The sequence below is a fragment of the Carassius gibelio genome, chromosome A19, assembly GCF_023724105.1.
Source record: "Carassius gibelio isolate Cgi1373 ecotype wild population from Czech Republic chromosome A19, carGib1.2-hapl.c, whole genome shotgun sequence".
In the NCBI taxonomy this organism is placed as follows: domain Eukaryota; kingdom Metazoa; phylum Chordata; class Actinopteri; order Cypriniformes; family Cyprinidae; genus Carassius; species Carassius gibelio.
Window position 1 is genome coordinate 15,392,155 of NC_068389.1, and position 16,437 is coordinate 15,408,591.

General features: G+C 36.4%; 1 protein-coding gene across 1 annotated transcript in view; it reads right to left on the minus strand.

Moving 5' to 3' along the window:
• Positions 1–996: 996 nt before the first annotated feature.
• Positions 997–16,437, minus strand: part of LOC127935596 (collagen alpha-1(XVI) chain) — a 63,923-nt gene continuing 48,482 nt past the window's right edge. Inside the window, exons 47-71 of the mRNA XM_052533609.1 lie at positions 15,790–15,867; positions 14,689–14,733; positions 13,962–14,006; positions 11,981–12,034; positions 11,852–11,905; positions 11,666–11,719; positions 11,123–11,167; positions 10,693–10,746; positions 10,326–10,361; positions 10,110–10,172; positions 9,779–9,850; positions 9,604–9,657; positions 9,464–9,508; positions 9,261–9,305; positions 8,771–8,824; positions 8,189–8,242; positions 7,933–7,983; positions 7,757–7,846; positions 7,194–7,229; positions 6,018–6,062; positions 4,053–4,250; positions 3,654–3,717; positions 3,174–3,350; positions 3,004–3,081; positions 997–2,898 (exon numbers count right to left, since the gene is read on the minus strand). Of these exons, the coding sequence (XP_052389569.1) occupies positions 2,702–2,898; positions 3,004–3,081; positions 3,174–3,350; positions 3,654–3,717; positions 4,053–4,250; positions 6,018–6,062; positions 7,194–7,229; positions 7,757–7,846; positions 7,933–7,983; positions 8,189–8,242; positions 8,771–8,824; positions 9,261–9,305; positions 9,464–9,508; positions 9,604–9,657; positions 9,779–9,850; positions 10,110–10,172; positions 10,326–10,361; positions 10,693–10,746; positions 11,123–11,167; positions 11,666–11,719; positions 11,852–11,905; positions 11,981–12,034; positions 13,962–14,006; positions 14,689–14,733; positions 15,790–15,867 (1,788 nt within the window). The 3' untranslated portion in view covers positions 997–2,701. The remainder of the gene's footprint in view (positions 2,899–3,003; positions 3,082–3,173; positions 3,351–3,653; positions 3,718–4,052; positions 4,251–6,017; positions 6,063–7,193; positions 7,230–7,756; positions 7,847–7,932; positions 7,984–8,188; positions 8,243–8,770; positions 8,825–9,260; positions 9,306–9,463; positions 9,509–9,603; positions 9,658–9,778; positions 9,851–10,109; positions 10,173–10,325; positions 10,362–10,692; positions 10,747–11,122; positions 11,168–11,665; positions 11,720–11,851; positions 11,906–11,980; positions 12,035–13,961; positions 14,007–14,688; positions 14,734–15,789; positions 15,868–16,437) is intronic.

A 16,437-nucleotide genomic window follows, 5' to 3' on the forward strand; every position in this document is an offset into this window, starting at 1 on the left:
AAAAAAGTAATGAATGACCGGCATTACTTTTTCTAAACAAAAGAAATGCAGAGTTGATGTAATTTGTAAAGACACATTAAACAGTCTCCGATTCTCTCACTCAGTATACAACAACAGAAGATTGTATTGCTCCGGGATTCTTGATTCTGAGGGTCAGTCGCAGCACTCAGCAGTCAGAAACGTCTTAATGCTTTCTGTCATATGGCAGCACTGTCAGCTGATCATCTGGGTAACTACTGCTGTATACTGTACATATGCCCTTTTGTAGAATAAACAGTCTGTAGTGGTGCTAAGTAGTGTTAAAAAAAATCATACTCAGTGTGCTATAAATATATTTATTTAATTTATTTGTAATCTATTTTCCGTTCCACTTTAGGGACCGATTCTCTTATTATCACTAGTATATTGGCTGTTTTATTTTATTTTTATTATTTTAGTATACTTATAAAGCACATACTAATTACTTATTCTGCATGACCATAGTTTTTATCCCTTTATCATACCCAAAACCTAAACTTAACAACTACCTTACCATCTTAACAAATTCATTTTATTTAGTTTTAGTTTAAGGTAAATTATTTCTGTTTTAACCTTTTTATTTTCTTAAGTTTTCCATTGACACTCTAGTACTCCTTGAGACCCCTGGGGGTGCCCGGAACCAAGTTTGTAAGACATCATATGCATCGTATATAGCACACAATTCATGTTTCTCGCATCACACCACTGATTCATATTCTGATCACTATGGTTACAACATTTTCAGTATAAGCGATCTTATTTCTATTTCCAAATTCATGCCCTCACCATCATATATTCTGTTATTTACAAAGCGTTGAAATTTAACTGGAATCTCTGTACCCTTGGGCTCAGTACTAAGTATTTCAAGACATTTCAGTCATCCTCTGTGAACAGAAAACTGTTGCTATGCTACAGACTGAAGATATATATATATATACGTTGTTTTGGGACCGACAAGTGAACGAATCCAGAGAACTCTGCTGTCAAACTTTTTATTAGTTTCTTTAAAAAAAAATTAAAAAGTGCACATCAATGACTTTGCTTACAAATAGTGCTATGATAAGATACATGATGATGGGGGAGATTTTTTAAAGCTTGGATAAATAAAAGGTTGAAAGGCCAATCTGAAATTGGCATGCTCATAACGTTCATTTCATGAAAAGTGCTATCCACCCAATATATATAGTCTTTCTCGCTATCTTCACACACACAATCTCTCTCTCTCTCTCTCTCTCTCTCTCTCTCTCTCACACACACACACACACACACACACACACAGAAAAAACTGAGGGAGTGACAAAGAGAGGATAAAGTGCAGAGTGTAAAAGCATCAGACTGGCTGATGCAGCAGAGAATCACTGAGATGCTGTTTTCTTTAGAGATGACTGAACTGAGGCTGGGTTCTGATGTTTAGGATGACTAGCAAAGCATATTTAAGATTAGAGGGTTCTAGAAGCACATGATAGTTCAGCTGCAGGTGGTACAGTATTTCAAAGTAAAGAGTCCAGAGTGATGGAGGAGAAGATGTCATCACAGAGCTCGAGAAATAGGTGTCACTGAAATATTCATATACAAATAAAAACCCTTTCCGTCATGATACGTCACAAAATTGCATACAAAACTTACCTTTACAAAACATCAATTTGTTTAGAGCTTATCAAATTATTCCAAAATATCTGAGTCGACCATATTTTTTTTTAAGTACAAAAAGCCATTACATATAAATATGAATATCTACAACACAAGCCCATGGGGAGGTTCATTTTGAATAATAAACCTAATGAATTAGGTAACTGTACCTATCCCTAATGATAATCTCAAACTATTTATATTAAATGTCTCACACTGTTGAAGGAATTATTCATTGGAAACAGATGGATATTTAAGACACATACATATCCATGCTAAAGCAGTTAAATAGCTAAATTAGCAGCTGCCAAGATGACCGCCTCACAAAGATATTATTAAAGAAATATTCAAGATTCAATACAAGCCCAAGAAACAGCATCTTTCTTTTCAGCAGAAAATTTGATTCATACCTCAATTTGAAAATAATAATAATAATAATGTTGAACGCATGCCCTATAGAATTCCATTATAAGTGCAAATCTGTCAACATTTTCACAAAATGAGGTACAATTAAAAATAATTCCTGCATCAATCAACAGCATGCCATGGAGGATTCAACTCAGAATATTGCTATAATAGTTAATAAAGGACCTTGAAGATAGTTATGAAATATCAATCAGAAACCAACATTTTTTTACAAGGCCTGGTAAAGAAATTAAAAATCTTGAAAGCTGAATAAATCTGGGTGCCTATAAAGACTGTCAAAACATTATATGTCCAGTGATCTTGAAGTCTTCAATTTACTATAATTGTAAAACACAAACTCAAAAATTATGGCATTATGGGACAGTACTCAGGGGTTAAGGCACTCAAGTTTGGGAAGTTGCACTGATTGTAGTGATGTTAATGCTTAGCCCTTCTTTACTGGTTCATCAGGAGACAATAACTTGTAAAACTCCCCATTGGTGGTGAACCAGTGTTTTGGTATTGCTATCATGCGGAAAGGAAATGACATGAATCATTTGGTTCTCCATGGATCTTCTCAGGTAGGTAACAGCGAGATTGTCAATCAGTGGTTACCATCCTCCATCTTTTATTTCTCTTAAACCATTTTCTAGTACATGGGACCTCTGGAAGCTGGGCCCTTGGGATTGTACTCCACAGGCATACTCATACAGTTTGACGGGTGACAACGACCATCCTTGCCCTTTGTTCCAGATGGTCCTGGAGGTCCAGGTATTCCGGGGATGCCCTGCTGACCAGAAGGACCTGGTGGTCCCATCTTACTGTAACCAGGAGGACCAGGAACACCTGAGAGGAACAGAAGGAATGAGAAAGACATTACAGCAGAATGATCATAAAGTTGGCTAAATAACTTCCACTTTAACATTGACTTTGAAAACTCAGGAGTCAGACCTGGAGCACCTGGAGGGCCAGTGTCTCCCATCTCTCCAATACCCTTATCTCCTTTTTCTCCCTTTACACCAGAGGCACCTGGGGACACATATGAAAGCAACATTGTGGAAGACTGGGCAAATGGAAGTCTGGACTGCTGCAGGAAACATTAGCACATTAGTTCCTCTTACCGGCTGGACCCATGGGTCCCTGCCTTCCTTCTCGGCCAATCTGCCCAGAGCGGCCCGGTATCCCTGGGGGACCTGGGATGCCTGGACTTCCATCTTTCCCTGGGGGTCCCGGTCGACCAGGGGACGCAACCATCTCCACAGGCATCTGCATTCGGGACATGTAGTAGCCCATACGCTCTGCAGGAACAAATTCACTTTGAAAACCATTCTAAATAAATAATAAGAAAAAAAACGTGTACACCTGCCCCATAGACTTCCAATATAAGTGCAATATTGTTAAAAATTAACAAACTGATTTTAACCTGTACCAGGCACTGTAACTTGTATTTAACTCTTTTAAAGTGTCCAGAAACCAATATCTTTTATGGAGCGATGGGGAAGAAATTAAATCACCCTAAGATAATTTCTGTGTGAAATGAAACCATCTAGAAATCAAGTTTCAGTGCTTCCAGATATTTCTGGTTACAAAAGTTGTCTTACCGTCGAAGATCTTCATGACCTGCTGCCTGATGAAGGACCTTAAGTCATCATAGTTTACAACAGCCTGGAAAAATAAAATAGTTACGATGTGAAGTTTAAATGCTCGTACTGTATCTACTATTCTGCAAGGTATCTTATCCATCATCCACTAAAAAGAACTGGACTCGGATGACAGCATAAGCCTCGTACATCCAACTTACAAATGGCTGCCCACTCTCATGTTAAAAATCTGGTGGACAAGGAAAATAAAAAGCAAACATTGATTCATAAAGTAGATACTGTTCTTTATGATACTGTAGACGAGAAACTGTTTCTGTCAATTAATACAATCTTTTAGTGTGTGTGTTTTTTTTTTTGTTTTTTTTTTTGGCAGTGTACCATCACTGAAAAAAGCCTCACCTCATTCCCTGGGATTCCTGGTGGTCCGGGGGCACCAGCTGGTCCAGGTGAACCAGGGTTTCCGCTCTCACCACGGGGTCCAGCTGGTCCTATGATCCCTTCTGGTCCTTTGGAGCCAAAACCAAAGCCTCCTCCTGGTGGGCCGGGACGTCCGCGCTCTCCCGGGGGTCCCCTTTGCCCTGCAGCCCCTGCTTCGCCCTGGATAGGATCAAAAGAGTAGCTGTGATTTACCACACAGGTGATTCTAGGACAATGACCGCAGGCTACTCAGTGATCCCTGTAATAGCAACGCATAATAGGCTTCATACAGAAACGCATGCTCAGCACAATACAGTCCACAAAATAAAAAATCTTCAAGGTCAGTCCCATCTACTTTTTTATTGAAGGCCGACAAGAGTGAATACAATGAATGCTACAGTTGTGGCTTGTAATTTCATTCTGGTTTGCATTCAATTGTGATTTTATACTTTCTGAAAAGCACTCTGCTGGTTATGTATGTTTTTATAACTTTTTTTGTAAATTAGCTATTGATTAATCGATGCAGCTTAGCCAGTGACTGCAGACGGGTGAGGGATAGTTTTAATGGCTTGTATTGTAGCCTGGCTTTGCTTTGAAAACATAAGAAAAATAATAACACACAAATTCTACAGAAACACTCCTGGACATTATTATTATAATTATTATTATTATTATTATTATTATTATTATTATTATTATTATTATTATTATTATTATTATTATTATTATTATTATTATTATTTTTATTACTGTTGCTGTTTAATTAATTTACTAAACCACACTGCATTGAACTTAAAGCAGATGAGCAGTGTTATTTTAGCATTTATCATATCATATTATAATAATATTATTAATATAAAAGTATATAATATTTACTATATTTTATTTATTTACTTTTTATTTACATTTTTAATTTTAGTTTTACTTCAACTTTTAGTAATTTTGTTGTTCCGTCTAATATTAATATTTTATATTTTATATTTTATATTTTATATTTTATATTTCTTCTTCTTCTTCTTCTTCTTCTTCTTCTTCTTCTTCTTATTATTATTATTATTATTATTATTATTATTATTATTATTTAATTAACCAAGATAATTAAAAAGTTTTAGTTCTTTAGTTCTACAGTACAGAAGAGCAATATTTACTTAATATTTTACTTAAATGTATGGCTCATTTAGAAAAATAGCATAAAAGAAACATTGATTTCTTACTTTGCATTTCATATCTACTTTTTTGTGGATATATATTTAGATAATTAATGCTGTTCATTATTATGTTTTCAGTTTAGTTGTATACATTGTGGTGTTGTCTAATTCTATAGGTCCAAATGCTAATTAATGCTAGTAGTTACAGTACACATCTAAAACCACTGTCCACCTAAATATCTTCAATGTAGTTAAGCTACTTTTTGCTAATGGCTTGTAAGGAAGGATAGTTTTAATACTTCATAGTTCATAGTTTAAGTAGCATTCCCAACACTAATGCTGTACATGTAGCAGTCTATACAGAGCTTCTGCTAAGGGGTTGTGTCAAGGGAAAAGCACTGCTGTCATCTCATTCACACCTAAATTTCAAAAACCTGACAATGCTGTCCTGTCACAGTGACAGATAGAGGCTCCTGTATGGCTTTATTATGGAGCACAATGGTGTCATGATGTAAGCTGAGAGTGGTGTTCAAACAGGCTACTGTGGCAGATGAGGGAGAAAAAAAAAAAAAAGAGTGAAGGCAAAAATAGGTTAGAAGAAATGCTCTTGTGATTGCAGATGGAGCCACCTGACAAAGGTAAGCACAAAACCTAAAAGGATGTGTTGAGTATGCGTAGTAAGAAATGGGGAAACTCTTATGCCTGAAAAAGATGTATCCAAATGCATGTGAAAAGATGTCAGTGTTCAATGATGCAAAGGCATTATAACAGAGATGTGAAAACTTCCTATGCATCTTACCTTTGGTCCCGATGGACCAGTTTCTCCTGGCTGGCCTGGGGCTCCCTGCGGTTACAAATAATTATAGGACTGAAACTGGGACAGACAGTAAAAATTTTGCAGCAATAATCATTGGGTCTATGTGCACGAAAACATCCCTATGTCAATCAGAATTTAGTCGTACTATGAACATGTAAACAGGGTGCGATTTGCCGGCGGGGATGCGTGGGATTTCCCCCTTTCTGGTCAATGTTTCCCTGCCTTAAATATTTAAATTTAAATATGCTGTGTTCAGCAAGCGCAGAGAGGAGCAACACTTTCAGTAAAAAAATAAAAAAATTAAAAAAAAATATTCTGTTGCTTCTAACTCTATATTACAAGCAAGTATAGCCGACATCAGTCACAGGACAACCACTGACTTTATCGTATGTGTATTTGATTTCATTAGTGCAGATTAAAGCTGCAGTCTGTAACTTTTGACGCTCTAGCGGTTAATAAACGGAACTGCTTGCGTCTTGCGGAAGAACATTGTAGCCGGATCTACTTCTCTCGGTTTATGTCTATGAAGAATCACAGGGACAGAATACATTTTTTACAAAAGTTATCTACTTCAGCTTTAATGTTTGAGAGCTGGTTATGTAGTCTTAATGGACCCCGTTTCAGTCATTATATTATTAATTTCATTATCTGACAACAGAAACATTAGAATATAGTAATAAAAACTGTTCTATTGACAATTTAATTAAATGGCTAAATTAAATTGCAGTATGTGAGCATAGGGAGTCAATACAATATGATGCACTTACGTCATAAATATGCGCATGTTCTCATGGTTTATTTTTATGAATTAAAGTGTTTCAAAACATCCCACCTCTGTTTTTTTTTTTCACAAATCGCACCCTGCATGTAAATATAATTAAAAGTCCAGTCTCTAGAAATCCGATTTACCCATAAAAAAGATTTACCTGAACTGTGTGTCATACAAACATCTAATTAAAAATCCACCATAACTTCAAATAAAAGTAATTCTGGTGAGGAAGTGTTAAAACTGGCATCAATCAAATAAAAACTTTTTCAGTTTAAGGTGGAGACTGATTCTTTGGAATTACGGCTTAATCTAAAAATTATGTGTAATTGTGATCACAAAGATTTGTGCGTAAAATTTGTATAGTAAAGGAAATCAAACGAGATACTTACATCTTTACCCACCGCTCCATCACTTCCTGATTCACCCTACAGACAAAAAAAAAATACAAAAAAAAAAAAAAAAAAAAAAATATATATTACACACACACACATTAATCAGAGACAAAAAAAAAATGTCTAAAAGAATAACTAATGCCAGGCCAGCAGAGAGACCCCTTGCCCGAGTATTAACTGTTATGACCCCTCTGCCTCGTTGGTGACTTAATGTTGGAAGCCATTAAACATGGCTTGGCCAAACACTCTCTGTGAAGTAATGCCAGTCTCACTGCCTTACCGAGCGTTCTATTACAATTGCCTGTTGCTATTGTGTATAACTTCTTGCCTGTGTGCTTCTACTTCTGATTATTGGATTTTCCTTTTGTTCTGGCTGCCGATTTGGACTGACTGACTGTGTTTTGACAACTGCCTGTTGTCTGACACTGATTTCTTGATTGCCCTTCAAATAAACTTCTGCACATGGATTCTCACTCAGCTTTAGCTTCCTTGTTACAATAATAATACTATAAAAACTTATGGTAAATATTATGGTAAACAAACTAAGTTTAGGTACTGACCATTAGCCCGGGATGTCCTGGGAGCCCTGGTGGGCCGGGTAATCCAGGCTGCCCTCTATCTCCTGCCTCACCCTTGTCTCCCTTAATGCCCTGGTAAAGAACAAGAAAACAGTAAAGCATTCAAAGAATTAAAAACATCACTGACGGATTATCTGTTTTAGAAGACTTTTCCTTACGACTCCAGGTGGCCCAATTGGTCCCGGTGGCCCTGGAGATCCGGCAGCACCCTAAAAATTTCAAGTGGAAGTGTTAATTTATCACATTCTCAAGGGGTTTATCCGTACACTACCATTCAAAAATTTGAGTTCAGTAAAATTTCTTGTTTTGAAGCATGGATGCATTAAATTGATTGTACCAACCCCAAACTGTTAAACGGTAACGTTTATGTACAAACTACAAAAGTAGAAATTATAAGATATTTTAAATACTTACAACATGTCCTGGAGCTCCAGGTGGTCCTTGTGGTCCAGGAGGACCGGGATCACCCTGAAATGAAAGTAAAAAAGTTTTTACTTATCAAGGTGTGTGTGCCAGACCCCAATTTATTAGAGCACAATGCAAGTATAATTTTTCAACATTGCCACAAGGGACATCATGTAATATTATATTAAGGACATAAGTGCTAACTGTCTTCTAACTAATGGAACAACTGTTTAAAGAGAATATTCCTGAATATTATTATAACCATAAGTATGTCTCTTAATCTCCTCTCTGTTTGAATACAACAGTGAAATGGCTTGGCAGTAAAGAAGAGCCAACTCTACCTCTTCCTTTAGTATAGTAACATGACAACACACACTGAGTATTTACAATGGGATCACGCTGTTGCAAGACGCTGGCCAAGCATATGCATCTGTGATTGCTTACTTGCATGGGGTATTTTGCTGGTCTAAGAGTGCAGACTCTTATTTTCAGAGCATTCTTTCATGATCTGAAATCTATTGAGCATTTGTTGGGAAATCTGAATCACATTTAAAGATGCAGTGGCAATATATCTAATAGAAGACAGCTTACCTCTAGGCCAGACCTTCCCGTTGCTCCAGCAGGTCCCTGAGGTCCTCTATCTCCCTACAGATAACAGTAATGAAGAGAGAGGGATGATATAGAATGCAATATAAAGGGATATGTATAAAGACAGACTAGTGTAGAAATAAAAGATGTAATTTCTGCACTGTTAAATGTGCTAATTTGCAAATATAATGACTGTTTCCAAAAGGTTTCCCCATTGATTGGGTTAGCAAACTGTCTCGTTTCAAACCTATGCCATAGACTGAGCTCAAACTTGGAATGTAGGGTCATTCAGACACCCAGAACAATATGGAAATGCAATATTTACACTTCTGCAGTTTTCTTTGCTCGTTAAGAGAAAGTATTTGAACATCAAAAACATTACAGATGTCAGCTTTAAAGACAGGATCAATGGGAAGTCATTTTTTATTCATTCATGCTCATTTCAAAATAGAAATAATGACAAGACTATAAAACTCAAAGAAAAGGCTCATACTTTCATTCCTGGGAGACCTGTGTGTCCTTTGATGCCCTTGAAACCCTGGAATGAGAAATGAGAGATGCCTTATTAAAGTTGACTTTGTTCTTTGTTTCAGTCTTTGTTCCAAATGTTGATTTTGGTATTCATGTTTCACTGATAAAATCCTCAATGAACTTGTTATATGAAAACTAAGAAAGAAAATATGGTACGGTTAATACCGGCATTCCACTGGGTCCAGCAGAGCCAGGCAGTCCTGGTTCACCCTGTGCAATTGTGAGAATAGAACACAGTTAAAAATAATAGTAAAAAACATATCATATACTGCATGTGGTTATAATATTTTCTTATACTTTCTGACCCTTAAACCTGGTTTTCCATCTTTGCCATCAAGTCCTTCCATTCCAGGTGGTCCCTGTAAACAAAAACAAAATGCAAAACGATATCATCACTGTGAAAGTTTAATTGTGCACAGAGACAACACAGGCTGAACGTCTGATTTAAAAAGTGTCTATCCATAGGATTGTGAGACTCACAGGCATGCCTGGTGCCCCGGGTGATCCTGGGGGACCTGTGGGTCCCTGTGGGCCCTGAACTCCAGTACTACCCTAAGGGTGTAAATCAAGCAAGGGTGAGTGCTTGAAAGAGAAGCATCTACACTCCACATTCAAGCCATTTAATGACTAAAGAGTATCCCAGAGCACTTGTTTGTGAATGTGACCATAAGTGATAATGCCAATGAATGCAAATGGTGAGTCATTTATCAAATGTCATTGCTCATATACTGAGGATTTATTTCAACATTTCACTATATTATATAATTTCATTGATCAATGCATGGTCAGGCATGATAGTACTGTCACTTGCCTTTTCAGCTTGTGGTCCTGGAGGGCCTGGAGGACCTGCTTTTCCTGAGAAACCCGGAGGACCCTGGAGACATGAGGAGAAAAGAGATGAGGCTTATTTCAGAATTAAAGTAAAAATAGTTTACAGTGTGGAATTCGTTTCACTTCTACTGTTTAATGTGTCATTTTTGAGTGAAACGGTTGGGGAAACGATGCTTCATAATGACTGAATTCCCACCGGTTGTCCTGGGAATCCTTGGGACCCTTGGAAGCCCTGTAAACAGAAGATGCAAGAACTGTTATTATGCACACTGTAAATTGTAATCACAGCAACAACATGAAGATGATACACCAGGTAATTTATTGAGTGAATACAGAACATTTTTAAACATTTGTTTTCCAGGAAAAACAGGTATATGTTTAGCACATTTCTCAGATCTTGGCCTTGTAAATTTGAAAATGCAAACAGAACATCTTGCTCTACATAGTGTAATATCAAAGAATAAGGTATCATGAGAATGTGATATCAAGGGATATGACACACATGGAAAGATATTTTAAAGGGAAGCATTTTGTTGGCAATATATCAGCAACATGCTTCATACCTGATCTCCCTTTGGTCCCACGGGTCCCGCTGTTCCAGCTTCCCCTTTAGGACCCTGCCAGTCAGGGAAACATGTTTTTTAACATTGCAAATTGGCAGTTTTTGAGAACAATGTTGAATCTGTGGGAGAAAGACTAAAAGAAAAGAACCAAAACCAACGCTCTCCTAGGTTTTTGCCACAATCAATCTACAAAATGCTTGAAGTTTTTTTTGTTTGATCTGAGAGTTATTACTCACAAAGATAATACAAAAGGGAATCTGGCTTCTACATATCGTGCATGATTATCAGCCATCCAAGAAAATCCCAATGATAAAAAAAAGACAAAGCAGTGAAGTGCAGCACCGTTGAGAGTCATGACTTCAGGTAAGAGTCTATATATATTTATGTGAAGCAGAAGAAATAAAGGCATGAAAACTGGATGTTTACTCACTGCTGGGCCGCCTGGTCCTTGATAACCTGGAGATCCCGGTGGACCCTTTTTAAAAACAGTGCAAAGTTTCAAACACTTTTTACAAAGTCATTATAAGATTTCCTTTGTGAATGCTCCTGCATGGCTCGAACCCCCCCAAAGGACAGTCGAAACTAAAGTTTGAGGTGGTCTGAAAATTATGTATTTTTCTGTAATAACTACATCACCATTCAAAAGGGTCGGTAATATTTTTATAAAGAATACTTATATTCAGCCAGGACACATTAAATTGATAAAAATGACACTTTTACTGTGTTACAAAAGACCTCTATTTTAAATAAATGCTGTTCATTTGAAAAAAAAATCTGCTTTGCCATCACAGGAAAAAAAATAAATAAATAAATAAATGTTTTCTATTTTAATCTTTTTTTTTTATCATTTAAAATAATTGTTTTCCTGTATTTTTGATCACATAAATTACTGACATAAAAATAGATCCCATTAAAAGTGAATGAAATGAAAAAACTGCACACTTTTAAAATTGTTTAAAGAGTCCGTTCTTACAGAATCTCCTTTCTGCCCTGCAGTCCCTGGACTGCCACGCTCTCCTTTAAGGCCCTGGAAAAAAAGCATTATGACTTCAACCCACCAATCAAAAAACTGGCAGTGATACAACATGTCGAAACATTAATATGATGTCTCTGCATCTGGTCCGTTGTCAATGGTCAGTCAAATATTGATAAGACTTACAGGGAGTCCAGGTGGTCCCATGGTTCCAGGATAGCCAGGATTTCCTGGTGGAGCCTTTGTGAAAATAACAAAAGTAACTTAATAATACAGTTAACTGTCCATGGGCTTCTGTATTCTTGAGATACTCACCTGTTCACCTTTCTGTCCTGGAAGTCCATCTGTCCCTCTCTGACCTTGTTGACCCTATGATTTAAAAAAAATGAAAGAGGCATTAGCAACAGAGCCAGCGAATAAGCATAAGCATAAGCATTTTATGTCTATTCGCCATATACATAAGACATTCTATTACAATATCTGGAGAATACTTGTTTTTACAGCCTTGATTTCAGATAATTGTGATCTTAACAGCATAACAAAATGTTAATACACCTGCCAAATGCTTGGCATTTATTTTCCAACCGAGGGAGGAAAGTAAGGGGAATTAATTCCTGAATCCTACTTTCCTGGCATATGTAAACCAGGAAGAGACAAATGATGCATAGTGATTGTTTTTATTGTTTTTACCTCTATAGCCACGAGACAAAACATGCCTATTAGCTATTGCATTCACAATGAAAAAGACATAGACCTGACCTGAATCTCATACTGGATAATACTCCAGGAAATGCTTCCTGCATAGATACATCACCTAAATGAAGGTCAATGCTATTTAAGCAGTTAACAGAGATCGAAACGGTATCAAAATAATCTTCCAGCCAGACTGTTCTCATACTAATAATATTGTACTTTTTCTAAATGCATTGGCCTTATTTAGTAAAATCGACTGAGAAAAACTGTAAATAAATTTGTGCCCTGTGGGAAGAAAACAATTTTGTCAGGACTTTTTGTTCAGCAAGGTCAAAGACAGCGGATTTCAACGTCATGAAGACTTTCCCTCGAGAAAAATACTGCATAAATAATGATAATGAATTTAAGAGTTGCCGGCAGCAGGTTTGAGAGTCTCTGACCCGCTTCATGCCTGTTAAATCATTAAGTGTATTGCCGTGTCTAGCAGGTGGATTTGATCTCACTGGTTTAACTTTAATTTAATTTAAGAATGATTAATGAAAGCAGTCCATTTTAAACTCACATCACTGGTTGAGTGAGGCTTTGACATGTCGGACCACTCCAACAAACAAAGTTGTGAAATTGTCAGTGTTTAGACTCTTCAAGAACTTAATAATGGCTCACTCACAGATTTTGTATTTATCTTCATCTTTAAATAAGCTAGAATAAAAAAAAAATAATAATATCCCTCTATTGACTGTCTCTTTTGGCAATGTCTTCTATTTTCCCGAATCTTGCTGACTGCACACACTCCTCAGTGGTTCAGTTATATATCATTCAATAAGCGGATCAATTCCACAGAAAATGTCATTTCGGAAAAGATTGGCATTCTGTAAATCTTTATTTTCTGCTTTTCCATGCTAATAGAATAGAAAAAAGCAAGAAAATCTACACAGCTGAGTTTGTTGTTTCAAACAGTGTAGATTGAAGCAAATTAAAGAAAGTTAGATAAAGCTCACAAAGCATAAATCTGGACAACATTAAAATAAAATCCATTCTGGCTCAGACTCAATTCATCAGTAAGCCCAAACCTCTGCTAAAACATGCCTTGCAAAATAACCTGTCAGCACATACACAATGGCTATAGAGAGGTAATTGAACAAGCAGCACAACAGTGCAGTTTTATTCCTTGTGGCATTCATCATTGCACACGAGAAAAGATGGGCTGGACCCACTTTATATTAAGTGGCCTTAACTACTATGTAGTTAAATTTTAATTATTAATTTGGTACAATGCACTTATTGTGTACATACATGTTTTTACATTGTACTTATATTTGAAAAATATAAATTAATTTGTGTAATTACATGTATAATTACACGCTGACCCATCCCTTACACCTTGTAACACCCTTAAACTTACCCATACCACCAAATCTGTCCCTAACCTTACCTGTTTCCCACTTCAATAGCAGCAAAAAAAAAAAAAAAAAAAAGTTGCAATACAATATGAACACAATAAGTACATTGTATTTATTTTTTGATGTAAGTACATAGTAGTTAAGGCCACTTAATATAAAGTGGGACCGATGGGCTGGTCTTAACTTTGCATGTGTTGACTTACAGGCAGTCCAGGAGGCCCTTGAGGACCGGGGAAACCAATATTGCCCTATAAAACAATGATAATAAGAGAGCAACAGTTAGAAATATATTCCTTTATGATTAAGCAAAAACAAGAAACAAACAAATAAAAGCAATCCTTCCACATGCATCCCAACTTTCCTCTTCATTTCTCAAAGTCATGCAGCATGTTTTACTAGTTTTTGAATGCTTGGTACTAGTAAAGTGAGACGGAAAGTACAATTAAACAGAAATATTTATGTGGTCCACTGCGCAGCGCCTGGTGGATCACACTAAACTTTCAGTGGGTTTGTTCTATTTGTTGCATTTTGTGTTCAGAGCAGTAACTGATACAAATACGTCACAGCTATTGATGTTTGAGGATCTTGACATGGCACAAATATTTTGGAAAGCATTCTGCAATTCTGGGCCAAACCTGTAGGGGCCTCTCTAACCTCACAGCAAAGAGTCATTTATTCCTTTTTTATTTACTCCTTAAATTTATTTCCCTTTTTGGTTCATTCTAACTGAAAACTCTGAACCTAAAAACCTTCTATAAGAAGTACTCAACATTGGCTTGTCTCTACAGTATATATTATGGCCTGCACTCTAAAAGTCATCTGGGGTCACTCTGTCTCAGTTTCTAAGAAAAGAGGGCTACAATGACAATCCTGCCAGAAATGACCTTTTAGGAGACAATCTGGAGCATAACTGGCGAAGTTTAAACTTACTGGGGTTCCAGGAAGACCAGGAGGTCCTCGCTCACCTCTAGTACCCTAGAGAAAGAGAAAACAGACCAAGATAATCTTTTATAGTGTACATGTAGGGGCAGGCAAAGCAACCATTATAACTGGGGCTGTATAATAATCATTATTTTACATCATATATGCATATAATTATATATTCATATATATCATGTTAATTTGGGGTTAATACCTATGATTAAAAACAATATTCACAGCATTTTAATAAACAGTATTGTATTACATTTTACATGCAATATTGTTTGCTTTTGCTCCTAAATAATTTAAAACAAAGCCACAACAGAACAGTTTTTCTGACCAAAAATCACAGCTGTGTTTCATTACGGAATGAATCCATGGTTTAGAACGAGTGTACCAAAGATTCGGTCACCCAATCCTAAAGACAGTCATTTGCTTAGTTTCTGAACAAATCAGATTTCAATATTAATCATAAACCCAGTAATGCCCATGTAAAACCCTTTCATCTCCTAGTATTATTTATGCAATTCTAACTGTGGTGTAAATGCATTCACACCGCCTCTGAAGAGTCTCAAGATGCAGAAAAACAATTGTATGGCCACATCGTAGCCTTATGTGGAGTAAGTTCTATGTTGAATCAAAAAGTTTGTTTTGATTCTGTTTTGAAATAAATAGCAGCTTACTAGGATGACTAAGACCAAGCAGAAGTCTCTGCCAACTGACTGCATCAACATTAGACTGAATGAACGTGCATGTGGTATGAAGTAATCCTACTATGCCTAGCGCCCACCTACTTGTCTTTCAACAAATCAGTTAGGACAACTGGGCAAACATTACAACACCTAATAAATATTCATGAGCCAAGGTGATAAGGCAATACAAATGTGTCCCCCACCTTTCAGAGGCTTATCTTTAAGCCCTTGATAACACAAATCTTGGAGTTAATTGGGGTTCAGAATAATTTAATTGGAGTGTGTTGTATATATTTATATATATTTGCTTTCAATATTAAAATATTGTGTTGTTAGATTCGCAACAATTAGGAAAAAGCAGAGCTCTTGTATTCTCTCTAACAGGCTGATAGTACTGAAACATGGCAAGTTCTCTCACTGTCTCTCCTTTGTCCCCTGGGTTCCCTGGGAATCCGGGCATCCCTGGTGCACCAACACACTGACCACTGTTACTCGTCTAAAACATTGAGCAGACATGAGGGGTTACAATCCAGAAATGCATGCACAATTTGAAGAGAAACAAATAATGACTTTTAAGTGATGTAAAGGAACAGCTTTGTGTCAAAACAATGGAACAGTGGATTACAATTTTCAATAATGTGACAGTAGCTCGGCTGGTTTCGTAATAGTATAGCTTTTCCAGTAACAAGCTATGACTTCCCAATGAGTAGAAGAAGAGTATGATTGTCTCAATTCTGAAATGTTCCAATTCATTTTAGTGAATTGGTTTGTTTGAACATTCATGTTAAATGGAGCATTTTAAAGCGATTCATTCATTCACTAAGAACTTTCTATAATGCCCTGCATCTTTTTTATGTAATATATTTACTTAAATGCTGTTGTTCATCGTCGTGTAGTGTTCATCATGAAGTGTTTTTTTTTTTTCTAGTTAAATACAACCTAAAAAAAAAAAAAACATGAACAGCAACATTTAACTAAATATTTAAGTTTTTAATATTAATATGAATTGAATAAGATTACAAATTACTATTCATTTATTAAGCTTATTTGTATTTTAATCCTGTGA